This window comes from Ochotona curzoniae, unplaced genomic scaffold (genome assembly GCF_017591425.1).
Source record: "Ochotona curzoniae isolate NIBS_2020 unplaced genomic scaffold, NIBS_Ocur_1.0 contig_1482, whole genome shotgun sequence".
Classification (NCBI taxonomy): domain Eukaryota; kingdom Metazoa; phylum Chordata; class Mammalia; order Lagomorpha; family Ochotonidae; genus Ochotona; species Ochotona curzoniae.
The window spans coordinates 1,081,051-1,100,461 of NW_024465100.1; the positions used below are offsets into that span (position 1 = coordinate 1,081,051).

A 19,411-nucleotide genomic window follows, 5' to 3' on the forward strand; every position below is an offset into this window, starting at 1 on the left:
CACTGACAGCCTTGCTTTTATCTATGGGACCCTGGCCTCACCAGCTGTGACCTGCCCCTTAGTACCAGGACAGAAATGGCCACTGGCCCTCTCCTCATCAGGTGGAAGCAACTTGCTTCCTCAAGGCTGTAGGACTGCAAAGCTTTGACAGGGAAGAAAAAGGGAAGGGGATCTGGCATGATCCAAAACCACACTCCACATGAAACTAGTTACCAAGTTTATAGGTAAACCAGCTGAAATGTCACTGGTTTGTTGGTAATCAAAGTTTGCAGACTAAATGGAGAGCAGGGAATTGGGGAGAAGAGAGGGGAAATCTCTGAGCCTATGAAACTGTACCAAACAACAAACAAATAACAAACAGAAGGGGTATCCTATTCCAGGGTTAGAGCTCCAGGACAACTCCATAGGGAAAGCCTTCATCCTGTCTTCACGTGGGATGCAGACAGCCTCCGGTGACTCTTCAAGGCTTCTGACACCAACCTGCCCAGGCCTAACTGCTGACTACTTCCAATGGGACCTGCAGTGACAGCTCAGTTGGCTAATCCTCTACCTTGCAAGTGTCCAGGATTCCACATGGTCACAGGACATGGTTCCTGTCCCAGCTGCTCAACTTCCCATCCAGCTCCCTGCTTGTGCCCTATTTGAAAGCAACTGAGGATAACCCAAAGCCTTGGGACCCTGCACCCATGTGGGAGACCCAGAAGAAACCTCCTGGCTTTGGATTGGCTCAGCTCAGGTGGTTGCAGCCATTTGGGGAGTGAACCAGCGGATGGAAGATCTTTCTCTCTGTCCCTCCTTTTCTCTAAATCTGCCTTTCCAAAAATAAAAAATTTTCAAACTGGCAGCGACACACAGTGTGCCGTGGCTTCCAGGACATCCCCCTTGGCACTGTCCTGGGTGGCAGAGGCTGGGGGGAGGAGGGGGAGGACAGATCTGTCACAGCCACAAATCGAGTCGGTCGGACAGTCTGAGGCTCAGTTTTATCACTGACTCCTGCCAGGCTTCTAGATCACTTAACTTTATCGGACCCTAAAAGTTCAGCGTGGCTTCAGAAAATTTCAAGATAGAGAAGAGAATGGGAGAAAGAAACCATTGTTCAGTCTCAAAACAAAATGAACAAAGCTAAACAAAACAATACACCACAGAACACAACGTAACAAGAAAGCTCTTGCTTACAAATCTATTCAACTACCATAACAAGATAGCTGAGTGATGGGAGACATTGAAAAGGTTTCACTGAAGCCAGAGCATTCGTGCAGCGCTCTGTCTGGCTTGACGTGTGGCGAACCAGGGCTTGCCGTCGCGCGGGAACACCAGCTCGGGGAGTACACCTTCCTGCTCTTTGTCCGCGACAGTGTTCTAGTCGGCCGACATCCTCCTCCATTGACAATTTTTTCCACTCGCTGACCTTTCATTCACTGTTGTACTCCAGTGACTCCAGTTTCATTAGTAACAGATGAGGAACTGCTGGATTCCCCTGAACCCTTTACAAACTCTGGCCTCACCAGGAACTTGGTTTCGAAATATATCTAAAGTATCCCTCTTCCTTTGAGTTCTTGCACTAACAAGACAGGCATGAGAAGAAAGGCACTATTCATCTGTGTGAGCTGCATCCCGGGCGGCTGGTGGAATGCAGGGAAGGCGGCACCTGCCCTTGCCCTCTGCCCTCCTCTCTCCTGTGAACTCCCTGTCGGCGTCCGCGACAGGAGCATCACTTCCTAACCCTCCATTGTTGGTTGCGGAAAAAAAAATCACTGACAAGTCCGTAGCTTCTTGAAAGTAAAAGGTGTTCAACAATTTGATTTCCTGTCCAATCTTAAAAAATTTCTCCTAAGCCTCAATTTGATGATGCTCATCACTTTGGAAACAGAAAACTGTAGTCATGTACATTGTGGGTCCCCAACACAGACCAGCATCTAAGAATGGTTGTGTCCACTCTGTCTACTCTGGAACCCTCTGTGTGAGCAAGGAAGACACACGCAGAGACACCTCCGGCCTGGAGCATCAGCGGCGACAGAGGGCGAGCACCAGACACGGCTCAGTCTCCGCTCAGTCTCCCCGACACACCCTGGCTGGCTGACGACACAGACGATCCTGCTGGGATCCAGCCTTCTGTTACTCTTCCACAAACCCATCCAGAAGAATTAAAAACATATGTATTACTTGGGACAGAGAAAAAATGTGCTGTAACTTTAAAGGTGTTCATGACAACTATTAATTTGTTCTAGTTCAGCCAAGAAAAAAATATTTCTTTTAAAAGCCATCCCCCCCTTCACAATTCCAATCATAAATACCACGCTCTATAAAAACCAATATGAAACCACCATGGTGGGGGGCAACATGTAAGACACATATAGCAACTCAACTAAGTAATTCCATCTAGTCTCTCTTCTCTCTGATAGTTATAAATCAGTGATTTACTTAAAATGAAAATATTTGCATAATAAGCAAAAGTAACACTGCACAACAACTTAGCAGCATTGTTGTTGTTGTTTTAAACTCCCAAAGCATTAAAGACAGTTCGCAGTAAGGAGAGAGGACGTGAGGCTTTCATTTACAAAGGCAGAGTCATCAGAGCTTAATCTACCGACACAGCTCAAGCCCAGGACAACCTCGCTCTCGCCCTGCAAATGGATGGATACCAGGAATACAAGCAGAAATATTTCTCATACAAATATTTCATACTGTATGAAAGGCATTTTTCTAACAAATCACATGCCAGTTTATTTTTAAAAAATCATTTTCACGAAGTTCATATTATTCTCCACTCACAACAGCCACCATTTCAAAACACAACCTCTTCCTTCTGCTTTCAAGAACATGTATAACAATCTCATTTTCTCTTAATTCACATTCCTACTTCTCACCAAAATGTCTACTAATTGCCCTCTAAATCTATGTTCATTCCTGGCTTTCTAAATCATGTGGGTTTTTTTTCTCCTTTCTCAGAACACTGAGGGCCCTCCCCACTGAAACTTGACGTATCTTTCAAGGCTCAATTAAAATTTCTTTGCAGACTACACCAACTCATCCTGAAAATGGTATTACACCGTTAGCACATGACCATGTGCTTCTTTAATTCATACACTCTAGGAGTGTTTTCCCAGTTAGCCAGCAAGTTCTCAAGGTACAGGCAAGTCGTGGCGTTTCCATCCCACTGCCAGACCCAGGGCACAGTCCAGAAGTCTCCATCACCTGAGAGACTGACAGGGTAGAGCTGGTGAACAGGATGCCTGGTACGGGCACTTCCCCAGGGCACACAGATGACATGACTGGCACAAGGGAAGACTAAGGACTCCTTTGCCATCCTGGTGCTTTTGCCTGGCTTGTACCAGATATCAGGATGAGGAACCAAGAGACTGTTTTCTAGTCCGTTTTTTCCAAGGACACAAATTCAGGCAGTATGTTCTGGCCACTGGCAGCTGGCTGACCACACTGGCAGGTAGCAAGTGGAGAAATATCATCCAATTTGGATAACCTCGGGCAAACTGTAGCTCCAGCATGTTCAACAATAAGGCAACCAGTAGGTGAAACAGCACCAGTCCCCTCTTCCCAGATTTACCAAAGTGTGGCTGACAAATAAAAACTATATGATATATAATGTGATGATTTGCTCTATGTTAAACAGTGAAATTATTATACTTCACATAGCTCCTAGTATATTTTAAGCATACATTACTAACTGTAATCACTATGACATACATTAGTTTTCTTGATTCATACTAATACCCTTTTTAACCAACATTTTTTAATGAATTTCAATGTCAGCCCCTCTACAATTTTTAAATTACAAAAATAAAACTGTTTCACATAGATTCAGGGCTTGGATCTTCCCTCAAGTGGAGCTAAATGTCTAAATCTATTAACTCATCACATTTAAGTATCTAGAAATCACAAAATTAGCATTAATTGCCACAGTATTTTTAATTCACATTAAATCTACTTAAAACAGATAAAAAAAAACATTTTCATATTAGATACTTCTCTCATGTAATATGAATCAATTCCCTTTACAATTCATTTATTTTCCAAAAAAAGTTTCATTTACTCTTTCAGGTTTCTCTATTTAATATGAATACTAAAATTCTAAATTAATAAATTATGAAATGTAAATGATATAAAACTTGCATTAAAGTTGATTTGTGTATTGAGTGTTCACTGAAGACATCAGAAGTGCCAGGGGACACAGAGACAAGGCTGTGCCACATCCAGGACACGGCTTGCTGGGCCTGCTACAGTGGCCCACTGCCTCAAGTGCTCTCCTCCCAGGCCGGGATCCCATCTGGGTGCTGGTTCTAATCCCAGAGCCCCGCTTCCCTTCCAGCTCCCTGCCCCCAGCTCCCTGCCCAAAGCCTTGGGACCCTGCACCCACGTGGGAGACCAGGAAGAGGCTCTGGCGTTAGATCAGCTCAGCTCTGGCCGTTGTGGCCATCTGGGGAATGAAAAGGTAAACAGAAGATCTTTCTGTTTCTCCTTCTCTCTGTAAGTCTGCCTTTCCAAGAAAAATGGATAAATTTAAAACAAAAAACGGACTACGCTTACTAAACTCTAGAAGAGCCCACCGTCCCCTTTTTTAGGTTCACTTAACCCCATCATCAGGGTAACCCTGAGTCTCCTCATATTTAGAGAACTCATGAATATGCATGGTCATTTCTTGGGAAGTTGCTCTATGGCAAAGGTAGCTTGGATAGAAGGAGCAGAATGCATTCCACACTTCACACTTCTATACATACAAAAATCACCTTGCGTATCTGATGAGTGCTTCCTTTATCAAGGTGATTGGAGGTCCTAATTACTCCAGGAAACCACAGTCTATTCTCATTTCCATATGAGGCTAACAAGAATCTAACTGTTGGAAGCCCCGAGGGGATCTGGTCATGAAAATCATCTCTCCTGACGGGGTAATTTATAATCACCCCTTGAGAGAAATCAGTATACTTTTCTATTGTCAGTCTTATCTCCCAAGCAAAACATTTGATAAAATCTTATTGATAGCATGGCCTCTTACTTCCCTAGCACATCCTCTGAGCAGCCAGACCTGGCAATAAGGTTTCCAAGAATCAGTGGCCATACATTCCCCAACAGCCTTCCCCACTTAGTGGAGTTTTCTAAATATCCTGAGGAGCACACTGACTAACAGAATTCCCAACTGGCCAGACTTTCAGATGGTTGGGATGGTTTCACCAGAATCTTCTTTCAGGTGTCTGAGAGCTCAGGCTGCTCAGACGCTCCTAACCAAGGCAAGTCAGTGCCTGAAATCATCTGCTAACTGAAAAGAAATGAAGGATTCTGGAAGTGTCACTGAAATGACTGCGAGCAACACACGCAACGTGGTTCTTGGTGCTACCCCAACAGGCTCCTGGCGGTGCTGTGAAACAGTTCCTGAACGAAATAGAGATGGCCAGATGTTCTGACTCAGTACGTCCTGACACAGGCCATATGCTTCATCTGGCCGATCACAACGTCTTCTTCCTTATTGCCCAGGGAGTGCCCCTCCCAAGCTACAAATGACCCATAAGAACCTTCCCGGGGGACAAAGAATGCTCCTTGGTAAAGGAGGAAAGGTCCACATGTGGCTGAAGCACCTGCGCTACCAGCTCAGCCCAAGCTCATGCCTCCGAAGGGCCGTCCCCACTTCGTCACAAAGCATACCTTGGCATACAGCTTCTTCCAGAAAACCCCCGAAGCCCATTTACACGACTCCAAGGCAAAGTACCTCACAGAGGCTAACACAAAAGGAGCCGCCCAAGTCAGAAAAAAATCATTTCCTGGGATTCTATTGTTACATCTTAATACCCTTACACTATCATCAGATGGCAAAGTTAGTATCGTAACACTGTCATGGGATTCTGGAAACATAGTCAGGAACAGTAGCTGGTTTCACTAAGCACAGCACAGGGTAATCAGACAGAATCACAGCTTAAACAAAAGCTGTAGCTAAAGATCTGCCCAGGGAGACTAGAAACTACCCTTGTCCTTCGAGAACTGAAGGCAGGCTGTGAGAAAGAACCAGAGAAGTGGAAATGTTACCTGAACCCGCACAGTGTAAACTATTTGCTTAAAACAGCAATGTTTATGCACATGGTCTTCATAAAGGTTTATGGAAAATGTGAATTATGAAAAAAAAAAACTACAGGTGATTTTCAAAAACTTCTTACACCCAAATAAACTGATCTTTTCATCTCAATTGTCACAATTTTTTTAGTGCACTCAGACTGCTAACAACAAGTACACTGTGCCCCATCCCCCTTACAACCAAACATCTATGTTTTATTAGATCAGACACTGCAGTACTCCTCTGCCTATCACTGCGACAGCCCACCTCACAGCAACTGTCACCGTTACTGTGCTTCCTGAATCTCTATTCCGGGCTCTGTGAGCCAGGACAAGTGGAAGAATTTTCAGCAAGGTATCCAAAACAGAGAAGACAAATATGGACAATCAGCCATGGAATTCTCTGAGACAGAACTCTGCCACGCCCTTCCCAGGGAAGACACACAGTACCTGACCCTTACGGTTGCTTAGCATTTATCACCTCAGAGTTTTTACTTCATTGTAAAAACAAACTAAAATATGCCAATAAATACACTCTTACATAGACCTGAACATTAGACTCGACACCCTACACTTGTTCTCTCCCGATGGGATTGCTCATGACGCCCAGAAAAGGTGTCTTTGAAGTCCACCTCTCCTACCAACATGTCATGAGTCTGACACTGGAAGTGACACTTAGTGCTTTGGGCTCTAAGCAGGAGCTGAGACACAGGTCATCTGGTGCTGACCACAGAGGAATGGAAAAACCCTTGGACAAAAGCAACTGACTCAGCTCTCACTAGGCCTCAAGGACCTGTGTGACACTTCTCAAAAACCCCAAATGAAGAAAGCTGTAAGCTCAGTACAAAACCATGCCGACCAGTATGGAAGAACAGTAACACTCAAATTAAATGCAACAATTACGTCAACCAAAAGCCATGACTCAGTTACTTCACATGTCAAATCTGTATTGATCTCTTGCCCTTTGAGCTCATTGTGAAGTACTGTCTATTCATGCAATTCAATGAGCTTCCAAATCCTTCCAGCCGCATCCCAAGCCTCACCTGCAAGCAGGTGCACAGAGCTGAAGGTCTTCCTCAGTTTGCCCAGAAGTACAGTGAGGAAGCAGTCTGAGGACAGGGAGTCAACGTCTTGGGAGCTCTGATCATACACCACCACCTTCTGACTGCAGTCAATGTCAACCTGAAACACACGCATGAAGCTTGTTAGGAAACATGATGAAAAAGTAACTTCATAAGCCACTGGTCCAAGAGTCTCTTATATTTTACTAGGATTTAAACAAATAATCACTTCTTGTTTTCAACTGATAATCTGAGTAAAATGAGATGTGGTCAATTCCCTGTATAAACATACTACACGGGCAAATAGGTTAAATGCTTGTACAAACCAACATTTTTTTTAAGATTTATTTTTATTGCAAAGTCAGACATATACAGAGAGGAGGAAACACAGAGAGAAATTCCTTTGTCCGATGATTCACTCCCCAAGTTGTCACAAGGGCCAGAGTTGAGCTGATCCAAAACCAGGAGGCAGAAGCTCTTTTGGGTCTCCCATGCGGGTGCAGGGTCCCAAGGCTTTGGGCCGTCCTCGACTGCTTTCCCAGGCCACAAGCAGGGAGCTGGATGGAAGTGGAAGCAGGGAACCAGTGCCCATATGGGATCCCGGCACCCTCAAGGGGAGGACATTAGCTGCTAGGCCACGGCGCTAGGCTCCAGATCAACTTTTAAAAGGCAAAATTGGAGGCACAGGGTTGTAGCCTAGTGGCTAAAGTCCTCGCCTGCCATGCCAGGATCCCAGGTCCCTTGGGACCCTGCAGCCATGTGGGAGCCTCGGAGGAGGAGGCTTCTGGCTTCAGATTGACTCAGCTCTGGCCATTGCGATCACTTGCAGAGTGAACTAGCAGACCGAAGATTGTTGTTTCTGTACCCCTCTCTATATCTGCCTTTTCCAATAAGAAATAAATAAAAAAAAAAAAAAAAGGCAAATTTAAAGCTATTTTGGTGGAGATGTGGTCAAAACTCCCTGGTGTTAAATTCTTGACACTATAAAGGTGTAAAATTCATAGAAACAGATTATACACACACAAAACCATAATAGTTGACCTAGTGAAATTTTTTAAACAGTAATTCTACATGGCAAAAGAGAGATTATCAAAATTAAAACATAAGTTCATTTTTATTTCTGAAGGAAAAAAACTGCCTTCTCTACCACCCCCCCAAGATATTTTAGCATCAGTGACTTGTCTTGAACCTAATATTTCCAGCATCACCCACACACATATAAGCTTTTATTACCACATAAGAAAGCAACCATAACAAGAAATTTATACTTTCTTTCCCAGTACTTGAAAAGAATGGCATTTGTTTCAGGAAATACATAAATAATACAAAATAATGTCTAAGTGTTAAAACAGTTTCAGCAAGATATTAAAAGGAAAACCACATTTTCCAAATTAGAGTTAATCCTTCTTTATAGCATACAAATATTTGAGTGTTAATTTGATTAATAAATTAGCATCTCAAAAGTGATGCCAATTTACTTTCTCTGCTTGAAAACAAGGCCTCTAATTCCCTACATTTTTCAAAAAGGCGAACCAGGAGGTATTCACCTTATGTTTTGCAGAGTGCTGGATGAGTTCCGTAATCAGCACTTTGTCCTGTTGCAATCTTCGCTTCATAAGCTTGGAGCAGTTGATATTAATGGCTTCCAAAATGTGGGATGTATTGTACTCCACGAATGGCCGGCTATCAATTAGCAGCACTTTTTCCGTTCCACTTTCCAGGAGAGCCACCAGCTTATCAGTAAGAATTTGAGTTCTAATCATCTCATGGGCCATGACAATGAGTCCTCTTTTTCCACCTCCGTCTTTAATTTGCCACAATGATGTAATGGTGGCGTGCTCAAAGGCTGAGCCGCTCCATTGTACTCAAGATGTGTGAGGTCAGCTTACTGGTGAGCGGCAAAAGGAGAGTTAAATCCATTTTCGGCAACAGCCCTCCAAGTAAATGTCTCTTTCTCTTTAGCTTGATGAGCTCTTGCCCAGGACTGCCTTCCACAAAGCAGCCCCTCACACTTGGTTCATAGAGATGACTGCAATAACCACTCCACAACAAAAGAGGCTTTGGGCTTGCCAGGACATTACATCATTCTCTACCTTTGCTGGCTTGCTCCAACGGCTTTACCCTGGACTGAAAGGCCTGCATGAAAAGGGAAAGACAGAAAACAAAACACGGGGTCAAAAACAGGCAGAAAAGAGCTTCCGATTCAACTGTGTACAGTTCACAATGTTTACTCCATCAATCTCATTCCATCCTTGATGCATTGTTGCATTTCAACAACAAATAGAAAGCATAAATGGGGATGGCTTCAGAAAAATGTAGTGGTGACCATGCCATTTTACCTCAACATGTAAAAAGTCAAAGAAAACAAGATGTATTCATGAACTACGATCATCCAGAGCGAAGATTCACTAATGTGAAATCAAGAGCCATGAAGAACTGCTTAGAAAATTATGACAAATGATTTTCTTTCATCTGGTTTTCTTTTTTATTGAAAACAGCCCCTCAAAAAGCAACAGTCCAGGTGAGCAATCCTCATGGAGCTGCAACCAGCAGTGAGCATGTGCACACACCAGCACCACAGTCAGCCGCTGGCCCTGGGAGAGGCAGGCGAGCCGACAGGGCTGTCAACTTCAGCACAGGCTAAGGGAGACAGGGTGCAGAGATGGCACTGTGCTTGTCACAGGGCCCGCTGGGCTGTGTGCTGGCAGCGCGGCGTGTCCTCGGTAAGTCCTCGCGCCCACCCGCAGCAGGCTCGCGGCTGCAGCTCTGGCTCTCTCCTCCCAGGACCACCTCCCCACCCTCAGTTTCCTGACCCCTCAAGGTCAACCTCTTGGGCCTCATTCCTCAGACAAGCAATGACACTCAGCTTTACCCCTAACATGCAGAGGTTCTCAGGCGGGATCTAGATCTTCCCAGATCTTCACCAAAACCCTATCATCAACCGTTCGCTAAGTTAGAACCACTTGGAGTTTTGTGCCCATTGCTTGGAATTCACCCTGACCTTCAACCGTCTCTGATTCTCATTTTCCCTGGTCTGCCTCTGCTTCCATCCTACATACGCTGTGTATCTCCTGTGAGCATTCACTCCGCCTGCTGCTGAAGCTCTTGAGTGCCCACAAGATGCTGACCTTAGCACAGTAAGACCTTCCCCATTCCAAAAACAGCTTATGAGTCTAAATAAACATTTGGTTCACTGATTTCAAGTCAGAATGATACACTTTCCGAACATCCTCCAGTCCAATTTCCTAACTGTGTACTGAAAAATTAGAAATGGAAGCACGCAGACGAGGGATGACAATATGACAGCGGCCATGAGAGAACTCCATGGAATTCACACGGCAGTCAGGATACGCCTGTCGCACACGGAGTGCCCGAGTTGGGTTCCTGGCCCCTCTCCTGACACCAGGTTCTAGCAGCAGGGCTGGCTCAGAGAGTTGAGCTTCTGTCTTTCCTGTGGGAGACCAGGACTGAGTTCTCAGCACCCTGGCCTGGTTCTGTCCACCGCAGGCTTAGGGAGTGAGCCAACACAAGGGAACTCTGTCGGCTCATCTGTTTCTCTCAGATCAACAGAAAACAATAACAACATTTAAAAGAATGATAGAAAATTTAAAAGTCTATGGGAAAATGAAACTAAAAGCTAAGGTGTTTTTGGGCCCAGTGCCAGGGCCTAGGAGCTAAAGTCTTCACTTTAAATGCCCCGGGATCCCATATGGGTGGCAATTTTAATCCCGACAGCCCCACTTCCCATCCAGCTCCCTGTCTGTGACCTGGGAAAGCAGTCGAGGATGGCCCAAAGCCTTGGGAACCTGTACCCACATGGGAGACCCAGAAGAGGATCTGGGCTCCTGGCTTCAGGCTGGCACAGCACCGGCCGTTGTGGTCACTTAGGGAGTGAATCATCGGACGGAAGATCTTCCCTTCTGTCTTTCCTCCTCTCTGTATATCTGACTTTACAATAAAAATAAATAAATCTTAAAAAAAAGAAAAAACTAAGTTTATTTTGGTGAAAAAAAAAAAGCCTAAAACCCACGAACAGGAAGGAAATTAAAGGTCATGGCACAATGCATATTATAAAAAAACTATGCAAAAAACTCTGCATGAATATCAAATATTTTTGCATATACCAAAATAAAGATATCATTTAATTACATTTTCCATAAAATTTATAAATTCCCTCATACAATCTGTCTGAACTACCTGGAAAAATATACTTTCTCCTTATCTACAAAAATATAAATAAGGCTTCTGTCTCCTCATGAAGTTTGTTCTAAAGACTATCTAAAAAAAAAAAAAATCCTAAAAGTAACTACCAGACAGAGAAAGGAGCAAAAAACAAACATTTCAGTGAGAAACCCAGCTGGTCTACATGTGAAATCCATAGGCTATCTCTCAGAGGACAAAAGCAGAAGTGATCCCTGTCTCTTAGGTCCAGCCGCCACCTTTCTCACACAGCCTGACACACAGGGAATTAAAAGGCATCTCATCACCCCACATTTGACACATCTGGCATATTTAGTGTATGATGCACCCATTTCTTGCCTTCACTGTATCCCTAATGTTGCTGTAGTCATTACATTTCCTTTTAGTGATGATCACATTTATCTTGACTTTATGGCATTGACGTACAAATGTCCTCTGCATTTTCAACTGAAGAAACTTTAGCAGGCAACCTTTCCTAGCTTGTCAACCAATAACTTTCTGGTGAACTGGCACCGAGGCATTGAAGCAAGTCCTAGCTGCGTAGTGACAAGGTTCCCTGCAATGTGAGGTCCTGGTCTCGAGCAGACTGCCACGCAGGGCTGCTATGCTGGTCACCTTGTCTTCCCTGATGGAACCAGACTGGCAAAGAATGACATGACTTGTCCACAAGGGTGCCCGAGCGGCGCAGAAACGGGGAAACGTGAGAACAAGAGCAAGCCAATTTCAACAATGGCGCTGAGTCACGGAGTCTGATTGGCTCCTGTTGGTGATAAAATCTGGACGGGACAAAGCAGTGATCTGGGTTAGCAGATCAGGGAACAAAGGGAAGCATAGGACGGCAAACATGGAAAAGCTCAATTAGAAAAATCTCATCTTCGTTTTCCTTCTGCCAGATCTTGTAAGTTTAAAAACATCAGTTCCCGAGAGTGGGCAGGGGTCTTTCTTGCCCAGGCACAGAAAGACGCCTCGTTAATCAAGGGAAGAGCTGGCCAAAGTCGCTGTCCCGAGAGGATGTAACTGAAGCAAAGGGGCAAGGATCAGGTTGCATCCTTGCAGTGTTCCACCAAGGCCAGCTGGAGCCCTCCTGAACCCCTTTAGGCCCATGGTCTGATCTTCCACAGTCCTGGTTGGGTTATGTGAGAGGCAGAGCCCAGGAGCAGTGGAGGGTAAGGTAAAAACGGGCGTAACCACCTTTATGTACAGCTAGAGGGTGTGAGATAAAACCACCTCTTCAAACTGTAAAAGAATTCTCCCCACTTCCTGTTCACGCCAAAGCAAGACTGTGAATACCCTGAGATCAGCCACAGGTCTGTGACACTTTGGTTTTCAAAATCTTTTGCAGCAAGAAGGATTTAAGAGATAACCAGAGAATGCTTTATTGTTCACAAAACCACAGGCTAACTTTACCCAAAACTTCTATAAGAAGTCAAAAGGAACAGATACTGTCTGATTGACTCAGATGGTCAAATGCATATAACAAAATTCAGCACAGACCAGCTTTGCATATCTACTTACTTGATAAAGTTTTGCAATTTTTAATAAATATATTTACACTTTAGGGAGCTGGATAGAAGTGGAGCAGCTGGGACAGGAATTGCTACCCATATAGGATCCCAGCACATGTAAGGTGAGGATTTAGTCACTGGCCCATTGTCACAGGCCCCAAGATATTTTTAAGTTCATGCAGAATAAAATCCTAAAATTCTATCTTCTTTTCCTTCTCTTCTCTGTTCAAATGGTTACAGTCAGTGTTTGTATACTGTTTTATCTACAGGGTTTTTTTCCCACTTACAGTGCTCCCATTAAACTTTAAATTTAACAGCAGAGTGACTCAAGCTCTCCTTCAGAGATCTTTCATGTATGCACTTAAGGACATCTAAACAAATTATGTAGAAGTACTTAACCTTAAGAGACTACTCCCTTTCTCCCCTTTAAATAAAGAAAATTATTTTATGACGTCCTAATAAGACAGTACCTTAACAACTCTCACTTAAAGTTACAATGTAACAACATGCCTCCATAAAATTATCTTTTTAGGGCCCAGTGAGGTGGCTCAATGCCTTGTACATGCCTGGATCCCACATGGGCGCTGGTTCGTGTCCCTGCTGGTCTACTTCCCATCCAGCTGCCTGTTTGTGGCCTGGGAAAGCAGTCCAGGATGGCCCAAACCCTCGGACCCTGCACCCGTGTGGGAGATGCGGAAAAAGCTCCTGGCTTTGGTTCAGCTCAGCTTTGGCCATTGAGGTCACCTGGGGTTTGAACCAGTAGATGGAAGATCTATCTCCTTCTCTCTGTTAACCTGACTTTCCAATAAAAATAAATTTTAAAAAGGATATTTAAAAAAAAAAAAAGATCTATTTATTTGAGAGAGGTATATAGAGAGATTGCCCCAAATGGCCACACCAGATAGAGCCAAGCCAATCCTATGTGAGGAGCCATGACACTCTCCTGGGCCTCTCACATGAGTGCAAGGGCACAAGCACTTGAGCCATCTTTCACTGATTTCCGAAGCACATTAGCAGAGAGCTTGAACTGGAAGTAGAACAGCCAGGACTTGAACTGACACCCGTATGGAATGCCAGAACTAGAGTGTGACTTTGCCCACAGTACCACGGCACCAGCCCACTTGTAAGCACTATTTATCACACTGAAGACTAGTGACCTGAACAAATAATAGCAAAGTAACCCATGCTCAAAAATATAGGTTTTTAAAGATTTTATTTATCTAGAGATAAAAGATAGGCTAAGGCAACGTTTTAGTATAACAAATGACTACACAGAGCAGGGGACAAATGATCCAACATCTCGCAGAGATACCATTTCTAGTGTACTTTAATTTTTTAATGTATTTCCATTTTATTTTAAAGGCAGGGATACAGAGAAACAGTGAGTGAGATTTTCCCTCTGCTGGCTCACTCTTCAAATGCCCACAACCTCTCAAGATGAGCCATGTTGAAGCCAAGCACGTGGCAGACAGAGACCCTGTCACCTGAGCCACCCTCTGCTCCCCCAAGATGCACTTTGGGCGAGGACTTGAACCAGGCACTCCAATATCAGATCTAGTTATCTCAAGTATTTTACATTCCAGCAAATGACTTATAGTGCATACTTATAGTAACATTTAACATTAATGTAAGTTGAATAAAAATTTTCCCTTTTAATATATCATTTTTAAACTTCACATGTATTCTTACAATATAATTTATGTTTTAGATTCTAATATCTATAGAAATATGACTTTATAGTATAAATTACTGTAATTTTATTAAAATTCACTTGGTATCCAATTTGCAAAAATGCAGATCACAGATGAAATTTATCTCCTAAATTAATTATATTTGAGAGCTGTAAGTTCCAAGGTATTTTAATGAGAAGGTGGACAGCAGAGTTCTATTCCCACAAGCTCTGAATCGAGCAGACATTTGGGGAGCGATAAAGATAGAAACTGTCAGTTTCTCAGTCTCTCAAATAATAAATTTCAAAGAAATTTATAAAATTCAATTGTATGAAAACCAGTCTGTCGTTAACCAAGAACAAAAGTGATCTGATTTCCTTCAGTCCTTCTAGCCCTTAAAATCAGTGCCCTGGGGCTGCAATAGGGTGCAGTGTGCACTGAGCCACCTCGGGAGTCCTGGCACCCCGACCCTGTGTCAGACGGCTTGTTCAGCTGCTCTGTCACTGATTCAACTTCCTGTTAAACGTGCCTGTGCGGGCAGCAGAGGAGGGCTGATACGGGCTATTGCTACCCAGGTGGGAGGCCAGCACAGAGTGCCTGGCTCCTGCCTGGATGCTGCCAGCTTTTGAGGAACGAATTCGTGGCTGTTAAGATCTCATTCTCGGGACTGGCATGATAGTGTGATAGCCTACTGGCTAAGGTCCTAGCCTTGCAAACACCAGGATTCCATGTGGGTGCTGTTTCATGTCCCAGCTACTCCACTTCCCTTCTCACTCCCTGCTTGTGACCGGGAAAGCAGTAGAGGCCAGCCCAAAGCCTTGGAACCCTGCACCCACATGGGAGACCAAGAAGAAGCTCCTGGCTTTGGATCAGCTTAGCTATAGCCATTGTGGCCACTTGGGGAATGAACCAGCAGATCTCCTTCTCTCTGTAAATCTGACTTTCCAATAAAAATAAATAAATCTTTTTTTTAATCTTATTGTCTCTCCCTGGTTACTCGGCCTTGCAAATAAATAAACCTTTATGTATTTGTGAGGCTCTGTGTGGTGGCACAGCACATACTTATCTTCCCATATGGCATTCTATGTGGGTGCTGGTTCATGTCCTAGCTGCTCCAATTCCTATCTACCTCCATGCTGCTTGTGACCTGGGAAAGCAACAAAAGATGGTCCAAATCCTTGGGACCTTACACCCATGTTGGAGAACCCACACAAGCTACTGGCTCCTGGCTTTGGATCAGCTCAGCTCCAGCTGTTGCAACCATTTGGAAAATGAACCAGCAGATGGAAGATCTCTGTCTGGGATTCCTTCTCTCTAACTTAGACTTTCAAACAAAGAAAATACATCTTTAAACAAATAAATACTCATTTATTTACTTTTAATTTGAAAGGCAGCACAAATAGCCAAGAGCAATAAAATCCCTGTATGTATGTCCCCCATATTGGGTGAGGTTTAGTTCGCCTTTCACTGCCTTACCAGGCACATGAGCAGGAAGCTGGACCAGAAAAAAAGCAGCAAGTATCCAGATCCCATATGGGCAACAGTTCAGTTCATGTCCCAGATGCTGCACTTCCCATCCAGCTCCCTGCTTGCGGTCTGTGAAAGCAGTCAAGGACAGCCCAAAGCCTTGGGACCCTGCACCTGTGTGGGAGACCTGGAAGAGCTCCTGGCTCCTGGCTTTGTATGGCCTCAGCTCCTGTCACTGTGGCCATTTGGGGAATGAACCAGCAAACTGAAGATCTTTTTCTCTGTCTCTCTCTCTTTACAAATCTATTCTACCTTTACAAAGAAAATTAAATAAATAAAGAAGAAAGGAACAATCAGCCATGAAACAAACAGGTACTCTGATATGGGATGACGGAACCAAAGGTGGCAGTTTAAGCTGGTACCACACACATGTCATGCTTGTTTTTAGAAGATTCCATTTAGTGTCTTTATTTTTCTCAGATTAGGTATTTTTATTTTCTTTATTAATTTTTCCTCTTTCTTTCACATTTTATTTGAAAGGTAGACACTGGTTTACTCCCACAACAGCAAAACTAGGACAGGGGTTGAAGCCAGGAGCCCGTAACGCAGTCTGGTTCTCCCAAATGCACAAACCCAAGTATTTATGTCATCAATCTGTTGCCTGCCAGAAAACCCATGATTAGGAAGTGAATCAAAAGAGGAGGAACTGGGACTCGAACCAGTCACTTAAATATGTGATGCCAAGGGCAGCTTAACAGCTACACTCAACATCATTCCAGATGAAGCGCTTTTCTCTCAACTTCCCACCACCCTGGCTTCCAAGTTAGTTATACCGACACTGGTTATACACAAAGCTTTCCCTCCTACCCATGACTTATTTTCTGCTGAAACAGCACTTCATCTGCCAGTGGGCACTACTGACCGAAAACCCCCACCTGCAAGGCCCTTCTCAAGGCTTGCAGCAGCCAGGGCAAGGAGTGAGGCTCCACAAACACACCTGCCAGCTGCGAGTGTGCCACTCTGAGAGGTGGCAGCCAGTGGGGACGAGGGCTCCTGCGCTGAGCGCCATGCTTTCACTTTAAGCATTTCTCTTTACAAATTCAGGGAAATGAAAAGCAATCTCTGGCCAAGAGGCATTTAAAAGGATTGTTCAGTGAGAAAAGGGATTTAGCTTTATTTGGTTGGGCCTGAGCTGAGGTTCCGATTCTCAGAGTTTATGGAAAGGACAGAATCAGGTTGGAGTTTACTTTATAAAACTACAAGTCAGACCTGAATTTTTTTTAACTTTTTTTTTTTAATGGTACAAGGAATTTCCCCACTCACCCCCGAATTCCCACCTCTGACTTATTTTTCCCATATTATTACAACAGTATAGTCCTTCATAAGTAGTCCTGAGTCCATCAGTCTGCTATTTAAGTGTGTCCTGACACTGCTGGTACAGACAATATCAGACAATCCAGCATCCCACTGTCTAGATATGTCCAACAGTTTCACTGGGAGTCCATCTCTTATTTGGAAGTAGGGATGCATATTGCATTGTATTTTCACATCTGAATGTAATGGTCTCTATGACGCCATCACTATACATTCCCTTAAATGAGAAGCCACAAAACAAGGTCAACACAGGTATGAAGTTAAAACAAAAAAATTTACAGCACCATGGAGTCGAAAAACACATCAGTGAATAACCAATGCATGGGTGAAGAAAACACAGGAGCCTCTTGGACAAAATGATGTCACTATGCGATCCATGAGCCAGAGACAGACCTGAATTTTCTATCATCCAACTAAACTGAGCAGGCAGCAATATATTCTAACACAGCTTTTCAGAAGAGCCCTAAAAGCAAGCATTCGTAACAACAACAAAACTGATCAAAAGCAAAAACAGTAGGCCATGCAGTGTGGAAACAAGTAAGAACACCCCAGGCTTCTACCATCTGAATTTTAGTGATTTACAGCAACTTGACCTCATATACTGTGAGGCAACATAATCTGATAAAAATTCTGAGTTCTGGTATATGATAAATGCATTCAATGAACAAAAAACATGAAAATCAAGATGGTAATAAATGTTACGCATTCAATTGCCTGTTAAAGTCTCGACCATATTTCCTTATTCAAAAATTGAAGATACATGTTGTAAGAAGCTAGAGCAAACATAAAACAGCATGAAGCTACACTGACTTGAATAGCGGATCACTCGCCGGCCTTTTGACTAAGATCAAGCGTAGCATAGCATCATTAGGTGGGGAGACAGCACCGTTACACCTAGCCACCTGTCATGACAGACAGCATTGACCAAAGTGGCCACCCAACCAGATGTGCAGGCTATTTACTTAACATCTCAGGACCTGCAGGCAGCGGCTGAAGAGCAGCATCCTCTGAAGACTAACTACAGCCTGGGTTCTTGGTGAAAAGCTTTCGCTCTTGGTACTAGCTCAAGGACCATCCACAGCTTCCTTCCGAGTGTCGCTTCCCACTCCTGCTCATCTGTTTCAGCTTTCTCCCTCCCCCAGTTCACCTGAGCCCTCCTCCTCAAAACCTCCCATCCCCCCTACTCTCTGCCACCAGTGTACCTGGCCTCCCCAAAACTCATCTGCCCCATGCTCACTCACCCTTCATCATATCATGTGCTCTCTTGGCACCCTGCCTGAGAACACAGGGGTGGGGTCTAGGTTCAGAAACTGTCTGGAGGGAGCAGGAATGGAAGGATTCCTGGAAGGAGCTGCCGGGCAACAGGAAATGTGGCCAGGGGGTGACTTAATCTGAAAGTTGAGGAAAAAATATTTTAGGATGTTTATAATAAAGGGAAGCTGGAGATAGGGGAAGAGATCTAGGATGAGCCAGACAGAGGTCAGATGGGGACGAAGTTGTACATCCTGGTTTTCTTGGCCATCTGCCAGACTCTTGTTAACTCCTTCAGTCAACTATTGGGCACCCAGTATGTGCCAGGCACTAAAAAAATGCAGCAGTCAATGACAATCATTAAAATTCATGATTATAAATGGATTCTTGCCAGTTTACAAGTTAACCAGACAATAATGCTTCTTGCTATCCAGCAGTTTGTAACTCAGAAATGAGACACACATAATGAACAAAAACAGCAAAAAAAAAAAAAAAAAAAGCATTTTGTATAATGGATAATGTAAAACGTGGGCAAATAAGGGGGCATATACGAATGGTACCTGTGATGTCATCCCATATGAACACTATTTTAAGTCCTGGATGCTTCGCTTCCAACCCAGTTCCCTGCTAATGTGTTTGGGAAAGCAGTGGGGTATGGTCCAATGCTTGGGCCCGTCACTACATGGGAGACCCGGACGGAGATCCAGGCTCCTGGCTTCTGCCTGGCCCAGCAATGGCCACTGCAGTCATTTGGGGAGTGAACCAATAGACAGAAGATTTTTCCCTGTAGTTCTTCTACATTATTCTCTCTAAATTTGCCTTTCAAATA

At 44.0% G+C, this 19,411-nt stretch overlaps 1 protein-coding gene across 4 annotated transcripts in view; it reads right to left on the reverse strand.

Annotated features, from left to right (window-relative positions):
- The window catches only part of DUSP16 (dual specificity phosphatase 16), a 70,384-nt gene that overhangs the window by 19,890 nt on the left and 31,083 nt on the right, over positions 1–19,411 (reverse strand). For all 4 annotated transcript variants that reach the window (XM_040966994.1, XM_040967003.1, XM_040967020.1 and 1 more), the window contains 2 exons: positions 8,663–9,251; positions 7,098–7,236 (listed from right to left, as the gene is read on the reverse strand). In XM_040966994.1, coding sequence (XP_040822928.1) covers positions 7,098–7,236; positions 8,663–8,890 — 367 coding nt within the window. In that variant the 5' untranslated portion in view covers positions 8,891–9,251. The remainder of the gene's footprint in view (positions 1–7,097; positions 7,237–8,662; positions 9,252–19,411) is intronic.